At 38.0% G+C, this 8,669-nt stretch overlaps 1 protein-coding gene across 1 annotated transcript; it reads left to right on the top strand.

Annotated features, from left to right (window-relative positions):
• Positions 1-564: 564 nt before the first annotated feature.
• LOC111334483 (large ribosomal subunit protein eL37A) lies at positions 565-2,792 on the top strand. Its single transcript, XM_022940236.2, has 3 exons — positions 565-703; positions 1,262-1,397; positions 2,581-2,792. Exons 1-3 carry the CDS (start codon positions 701-703, stop codon positions 2,748-2,750), a joined length of 309 nt encoding a protein of 102 aa, XP_022795971.1. The 5' UTR covers positions 565-700; the 3' UTR covers positions 2,751-2,792.
• Positions 2,793-8,669: the final 5,877 nt, after the last annotated feature.

Below are 8,669 nucleotides of genomic sequence, written 5' to 3'. Positions count from 1 at the left end.
ATCGATTTTGTTATTTCCTGTTCATGTCATATTTTAGATATTTGATATTTTACATCAGTTCCACCGTGAGTTTTTACTTATCAACTACGTGATTACTTATTTTATACATTGTTAATTTTGAGGGCCTCACTGAAAACCGCTATGGCGAGCTGGGCTTACTCTTTAAATATTTTTAATAAATAAATAAATACTCAAAGGCTTAGGGGCTAGGGGCAGGCTATGCATCGGGTATCTCAACAAATGTGTCTTGGAGTATAGAGCGGAGTGCTCCCGGAAATTACAACGTTGAACTTTCTCAATATTTTTAAATAACAGACATTTATTTTGAAAATATTTACATCGATTTCAGTGTTTTGTTCTTTGTTTTTGTTTTTGTTTTGTTTTTTCGTTTTTTGTGGCTTTGATATGTCTCCCTCTATTCATAGCTCTCGCACAAGTTCAACTTGTGGAACCGATCCAAAGACGTCTCCCGCCACCATTTTGAGTTGTTCCCTTTTTCCCAGGCTCATAAAGCTGACTGACGTGGTGAAAATTGTCGGTGGTGACTTATGTTAACAGCAAAGAAAAAATGGGAAGTTCTTTCGCAAGTCCAGTCCACAATTCAAAATACTGCGGGCTCTGGTAAATAGCGCACTACCTCATGGGATATGATTATTGCCCGGCTACTTAGTATTCCTCTCTTTCACGGCCTTATCGAAATATGGTGAGTTTTCGTATTTCGTGCATTAAAATCTGGTTCCATCTCGTTGTAGAACAGTCGAACTTACAATCTTAAACGCTAAAAGAATAAAACAGTGTTTTATGTGTTGATCTGTGGTGCGAATTTGTTGTTCGATGCCTAAATTTGGATTATATTGGGGAATCTGTTTTCATAGTACTACAAGGACACATGAAGCGCTTTTGACACGGGCTTAGTCCCATACAGTACAAGAGCATATTTGTCAGTTGAGTTCGAACGGCCAAATAATTCTTTAGTTGAATATTTTCTTAAGTCAATGGACGAACATAAGCGGCAGGTTTTGAAACTTTCGCTCGAAAAACACGCAACTGCCACCATTACTTAAGTGATTAGGCTAAATTGTCTTCTCTTGATCGAAATGAGCGTGGTGTCTAGTCTTTCGTATTAATGATTGTTCTTTTTTTTTTTATTTCTTTGGCCGATCTTTCAGCGTGTTCGTTTATTTCAATGCAGTTTTTCCTGAGTATTATCTTATTTCCAAAAGCAAATGTTTCCATGTGATTTTATCATTTCTTACTACAGACGAAGGGAACATCCAGTTTTGGTAAGCGCCATAACAAGACACACACTCTGTGTGTGCGCTGTGGCCGTTCAGCATACCACATTCAGAAGAAGCGATGTGCTTCTTGTGGCTATCCAGCGGCGAGAACTAGGAAGTGTAAGTAATATTTTCCTTTGTTGTGATTGAGGAAACCTAAATGACGAAAATGAACTTAATGACGTGAAGTCTGATTACCAATGAATTGCACTTGTGAAAAAATGCAAGAAACTCAAGAATGAAAAAATTAATGTGGGAGGACATACCCTTCTTGCTGAAAATGAAGAAAGGAGTCATTAGACCAGCTAATTTTATCCATGTTTCTTTGTTTGCTCACTGCATAGAAGTTTTTCCATTTTGATTGATTAGATAGTTGAGCTTTATCGGCTAATGGCTAAAAGTGCGTAATTTTTATTGGCTGGCCTAACTGTCCAATTTTGCATGTCCAAAGTGTTTGTAATTGAAGAGGTGAAATTGGACAGTGTTGACATGAAACAGTTAGTTTAGACCCAAACAAGAACATAATTGAGGATTTGTTGTTGACACAATTGGTTATGGTAACAGAACTGAGTCTGATTCCATCTGTTATCATATGAAGGATATAGAGGATATTACATAGCCGTGCGGGGATACGAATTTTATCTTTGAGTGCTGAAAGTATCTCTCACGAGTGAGCGCAGCGAACAAGTGAGAGATACTTTCAGCACGAGAAGATAAAATTCATATCCCCAAGCGGCCATGTAATGTTCTGGATATTGTATAGATACTGATGAAATTTCCACATAAAAGACAACTTTTTTTATTCATTTTTGAAACAGCAATTGGGTAATTATGTTGGTAACCATGGCCACACCAATATCCTCACACATGACAGATAAAAATAGTATCTTCACTGTGTGCGGTGAAGATATGATTTTTAGTAAAAGGAGAAATCCTGGTATTTCATCAGTATCTATATAATATAAACAAATATCTGTACAGACAGAATTGGACAGCACAAAGTCCTGTTACCAATTAATCAAAATAAAATAGTCATTGGTCATACGTTGTCATAAAAAAAAAGGTAACTTGGCAAAATGGGTAACAGCAGGACACACATGAGGTGTTCTGTCTAATTACCCAGCATGACATGTGCACTGACCTATTGTAAACATGATATTGCTATTAGTGCTCAAGTCAGGCTGTTGACAACCAATCTGTTTATAAGATTAAAGCTGTTGGATAGATTGCTCAATTTGGAATAATTGTGGTTGTTCCCTTAAAAGCTTTTCAAGTTCTAAATATCTCAAAATTTTCTGTTTAGTTAACTGGAGCATCAAAGCAAATCGAAGAAAGACAACCGGAACTGGCCGTATGCGCCACCTCAAAGTACTTTATCGCCGCTTTAAAAATGGATTCCGTGAGGGAACTCAGGCCAAGTCTCAGAAAGGAAGGGGTGGAGCAGCCCCTGCTTCCAGTGCTGCCAGCCAATAAGAAAATGTACCCGTAATAAAACAGTTTCTTCCATCAATGAAATGGTTGTCTTGGACATGTTTGCTTTAGCCTCTCTAGTCATTCTTTCTACGCACAGTTTTTGTCATTCCACTTGTTTATGGGCAGCGAGATTGAGATGAGAAACCACTAACTGCTTGAAATTTTGGCAATAGCTTTGGTTACATATTTCAAGACACAAACATCTGTATTAGGCTTTTTTTTTTTCTCAAAACTTTATTAGACCATGAGCAGTTCCTCCTTTTTATCAAAGTCTGTTGCAAGGTAAAAAAATGATGGTAAATCAAACTTGCACTGCACTACCAGAGTTAACCTCAGGACACCAAATTTTTTTACTCTTGCACAGTTGACTTAACTGTAAAGGAGGGACTGTGCAAAGTCTGAAATATTATTAAATGGGGGGAGTTCCTGCTAAAGGCAGGAAAAGAAACATGAAAGAAAGCACTTGTGATATCATTTGCCTGCCTGTAAATTTAACTGTCTCTATGCTTTTTCCAACATGCAAAGTGCTAGTCCAGAAAATGACGAACCAGAGTGTTGTTAGTACTACATACTTTTACAAGGCCAGATGGCTGACTTGTATGCATTTTTAAGGATAATTTTGCTCCTTTTTACACAAAAAAGGTCTTGCAACGAAAGAAAAGACCAAGTTGGGCATAAAATCTCGTTTCCGCATCCTCCAGTGCACCATGAGGGTGGGAAAAAGAAAGGCCTTGAAACTGAGGCAGAAACTACTTACGGGTAACATGACAAGACTAAAATGCACATAAATTATGAGAATTCTAATCTTCAAGTGTTCAAATGACACTGGGAACATGGAAATAGAACTCTAACATTGCCAACCTCATACTTCAAAGAACGCACAAATCCAAAGCCTCAACTACAGGTATTGATCAATGGGCGAGCATGTCGTATCCCGGTTATTTCATTAAGAAGCATCGTGAGGCACTGGATTCTGGTGACGAAGAGAGGAGCTGGGGAAGAAAAAAAGCGCCTGTTTGCCCCTTGACCTCTCTTCGATAGTGGGAGGACAAACAATAGCGATGTAGAAAGCACTCTGTGTCGATGGGCCGAATAAAGTAAATCTTTGTGTTATTACAAAAATGTATACATATGATGCACGATCCTCGCAGTAGATAGCGCTATTTAAGCAATAGCAAAAATCAGACCTGAAAAAAATCAGGCCTGTACGGGATTCGAACCACTGACCTCTGCGATACTAGTGCAGCGCTCTACCAATTGTAGTCTCCCTCGCAGCCGTTTTTAGTCTCGTCACGCAACGCTTCTCCCCACAAACGGCTGCTCACATTCGAACAACATTCCTTTCCACTACTTCAACCAATCACTATTTGGGTTACATATGTTGAGAACTGTACGCGCCAAAATAGTCTAACCAATCATATTGTTTGTTTCATCTTCGAGTTCAAAGCTTTGAAAACGGCGTCCTATGAAGAAGCGTTTAATGTTGTTAGTAATACATTTCGAATTCCTAGTTTAAATGCGCAGCAAAAAACTGGAATTAGGAAAGTAGTTGAGGAAAGAAAGGATGTATTTGTCAATCTTCCTACTGGTTTTGGGAAATCTCTCCTGTATGAAGCACTACCACTCCTGTTTGATCTTACCTCTCAAGAACCTGGTCATATCGTCGTCGTTTTCTCACTATTTGGGAAAGCCTTATGAACGACCAAGTGTCCCATTTGAGGGAGCTAGGGCTAAAAGCTGGTAACATAAGTTCACTTGAGGGTGGTAAACGCACTCGTGTCGAAAGCGGCGAATATTCCTTAGTTTACGGATCCCCTGAAGCGTGGTTAAGGAACGAACGCTGGAGATTTATGCTGACGAACTCTGTGTATTCCATGCCAAAAAAACTCTGTGCCATTGCCGTCGATGAAGCGCATGTTGTAAGGCAGTGGTAAGTGTTTCAATAAAAACGAGTCTGCAGCAAAATGTTATTTTACATGTATGTTTTAAATTAAGCAGTATAAAGGAAAGGATAATACCGTAAGAATGTAAATATTGTAAATAGAAAATGTAAATAGTTTAGTCAGTATTAGTATTACACTGTGGTCTTATTTTGGTTATCGTTATTTTATTCTGTCTGTGTTATATTACACATGATCACCTGTAAAAATATTGTGTCTAAATACAAGACATTATCATCGCAGCATACACTTCTGAGTGCTTCAGATTACCAATAAAATTGATATTGGGTGCCATGGTGTAGCCTATTTGATTGTCACTACTACATAGATAAAAGCTAAACTTTTTAAAATTTTATACCCCTAGACCCTAAAAGGAAGTAAAAGTCCCATCAACCTATTAAAACTATGCTTGAAACTAACGTCATTTAGGGAACTTAGTCTGACAGGACCTGTCCCGACACAAATAAAACCTAAAAGTTCTAAGATGGTAGACCCCTAGACCCTAAAATGGAGATAAATGTCCCATCAACCTATTAAAAACCTATGCTTGAAGCTAACGTCATTTGAAGAACTCAGTCCAATAGGACCTTGAAAGTCCTGGCAATGTTAAAGGAGCTAGAGACTACAGCTTTCTGCATGTTCCTTAGCACTGAATGACATTAGTATTATTATTATTAAATTATTAAAATTAATAAAGTTTTCATTATATTATTATTGTTATTATTAGAAATTTCATTATAGATTAATGCTGTCTATTTTCCTTTTGATGTGTTGGGGAACATCACAAGATAATTAAATGGAAGCCTTCTGTGAGTCTTACTTCAACCTTCTGAACATGAAAAATGCAGTAGAAATTAAGGAAAGTCAAAATAAATCAAATGTTGCTGATGTTGTGCAGTATATGGATAAGGACATGGAACTGGAATTCTATTTTGGCTGGCTTACTGATGAACTGAAACAGAGTCAGGAAAAAACAGAAAGAACCATTATTTATTGCCAGACTATAAGATAATGTCTAAAGGCTGATAGTTTCGAAAGAAACTGTTTGGGGCTGCGTCGGTGGGAGTAACGAAATAATTTGGATATATCAACAAAGTTGAAATGGTAAATTGGCCACCGTAATGATTACAAAAGCTGACGTTTCGAGCGTTAGCCCTTCGTCGGAGTGAATAGCTGTTCGCTCCGACGAAGGGCTAACGCTCGAAACGTCAGCTTTTGTAATCATTACGGTGGCCAATTTATCATTTCAACTTTGTTGATATATCCAAATTATAAGATAATGTGGTTTACTTTATGCTACCATTAATGTTTTACTTTAATGTTTATTGGAAATGATTCAAAACATGTGCTTGTTGAAATGTTGCATTCCTGCACTCCTGAAACCAATAAGGATAACATTTTGGAGTCCTTTCACAGAGTGGTGGAAATCAGTGTGGGGGAGGGGGTTGGGGAGAACAGTACAGCTTCTTTGGCCCTCCTAACTTGTGGTAAGAAAATGAGTGATCTAATAAATTCATCATATTTTTAAATCAGATTACTGGTCAATTTCATTGTCTGATTAGTGACATAAATTGTGTGCTACTCATACTCTATCATAGCAATTGAAAGTTTTGTCATGTGAAGTCACAAAAGATGGAACATCTGTTTGAGATTAGTTACATTTCACTTGTGAAGAAAACACTGTATACATGTACATGTAATAGAGAAAAGTAATTTATGATAATGGTCTGAAGTTTGATTAAGAATGCTATGAAAGATTCTATGGGTTATATTGACCAATTGATTCTTTGAAAATTGAATCTCTTCATTGGTGCTGCTGCCAGTATCAAATTGTATTCTTCTTGCATATTGAGCAAAAATGTTAGACTGCTATTAGTCATTATTCAGTGAGATTGCAAATCTTTCAGACTTTTGAATAGATCAGATTCGTATGAAGACATATCAACATTTATATCAACATTTGTGTTGTTCCAGACTATTCATAGACTACTTAACACTGCAGTGGCATACTAAATAGACAGCGTGAATTCTCAAAAGCTATGGACTACAGAATTCAATTTCCCATGAGGCAACAAAAAAAATGTTTTGTTGACTGTTTATCTAGCTCTGATACCCCTGAGCATGTTTTTCTTGTGTTTGTTTATCCAGAGATAATTTTGAGGCATCTAAATCAATACACCATTAGAACCAATAGGAAATCTTGCCGGAGTATAACATCCCTCTTGGCTGATTGTGGTAGAAATATTAGAATTGGCTGTGGCATTAGAGGTACAAGTCGTATTGATCGGATCGAATTGTAAACATTTCGAGGATTTCCCACGGCACGAAGCTTGGATTTCTCCACCGTCGCTCTCAACGCTCAATAAGCGCTTCTTTCTGGGAAGTTCTCGATCCTTGAAGATTCCCTTCAATTCATCTTTGAACTCTTCAAGATGAACAGAGGCCTTTTTGAACTTGATCAGTCGTCGGTAGCAAGCTTTACAAACTGACAACTCGCTGGTCGCTGAATAGCAGCTCACATTCACATCCAGACAGGAACTACTATTCGCCGGAAAATCAAAAGAACTTTTTCCTAAAAAACATAAATTTTTTCTTTTGTCTCAACTGAGGAGGAACAAATAAAAGAACGGTCACTTTGCAAAACCTTCTTCAGGGTTTCCTCCAGCAAGAAACTACGATGAAATGCAGAATTTGAAAACGCGGGAATAACGATAGTGATTACAATCTCTTGTGCTCTGATTGGTCACATAAGAAACAATGTCAGCGATCTCATTGGTGCAAAGACAACAAAGGGAAAGGAATGTTGTTCGAATGTGAGCAGCCGTTTGTGGGGAGAAGCGTTGCGTGACGAGACTAAAAACGGCTGCGAGGGAGACTATACCAATTGAGCTAACAAGCCAAATGGGAGCAGGCCGTTAAGTTGATTCGTAATAAACCTGAGAAAGTGATAAATCCGATACAATGATATCTATGAAGTCATATATATTTTGAACTGCGGTATTAGATACATATGATGCACGATCCTCGCAGTAGACAGCGCTATTTAAGCAATAGCGAAAATCAGACCTGAAAAAAATCACGCTTGTACGGGATTCGAACCACTGACCTCTGCGATACTAGTGCAGCGCTCTACCAATTGAGCTAACAAGCCAACTGGGAGCAGGCCGTTAAGTTGATTCGTAATAAACCCGTGAAAGTGATAAATCAGATACAATCATATATATGAAGTTCATATATATTTTGAACTGCGGTATTAGATACATATGATGCACGATAACTAATACCGCAGTTCAAAATATATATGAACTTCATATATATCATTATATCTGATTTATCACTTTCACGGGTTTATTACGAATCAACTTAACGGCCTGCTCCCAGTTGGCTTGTTAGCTCAATTGGTAGAGCGCTGCACTAGTATCGCAGAGGTCAGTGGTTCGAATCCCGTACGGGCGTGATTTTTTTCAGGTCTGATTTTCGCTATTGCTTAAATAGCGCTATCTACTGCGAGGATCGTGCATCATATGTAACTAATACCGCAGTTCAAAATATATATGAACTTCATATATATCATTGTATCTGACAAAGATGTATGCTGAAATTCATCATCAGCTAGCTATACTCAGAGCTCGTGTCGGTCATGGAAAACCAAGTCACTCATAGAATTTTCCAATTTAATTTCTCAAGCCAGGAAAATCGTCTAATATGTGGTAAGAAGTCAGGGTAAATGTCGGCAAATTATATTTTAGTGCTGGATTAAGCGAGATACCATGATAAATTATCGTTTTCACGTTATATGAAAATTTATTTCACGATCGAAGAGAACACGCGCTGAACATCATGGCAAATGTCATAAGAAGTCGGGGAATTTAATTAAAATTTCGATATATGAGAAGGCCTGAAAACCGCCTCCTGGTTAGCCCAATTGGTTGTGCGGGAGGTGGAGGGTTCGAGCCCGGCCGGACCGCTGACTCATGGT

This window comes from Stylophora pistillata, chromosome 11, assembly GCF_964205215.1.
Source record: "Stylophora pistillata chromosome 11, jaStyPist1.2, whole genome shotgun sequence".
NCBI classification, from domain to species: Eukaryota; Metazoa; Cnidaria; class Anthozoa; order Scleractinia; family Pocilloporidae; genus Stylophora; species Stylophora pistillata.
This window is presented reverse-complemented; position numbering and strand designations above follow the sequence as displayed.

What these genes read in the sequence shown, in the direction of transcription:
- LOC111334483 (XM_022940236.2), top strand. An exon ending in AGCGGCGAGAACTAGGAAGT is followed by an intron (nt 1,398 to 2,580) that starts GTAAGTAATATT and finishes TTTTCTGTTTAG; the next exon opens with TTAACTGGAGCATCAAAGCA.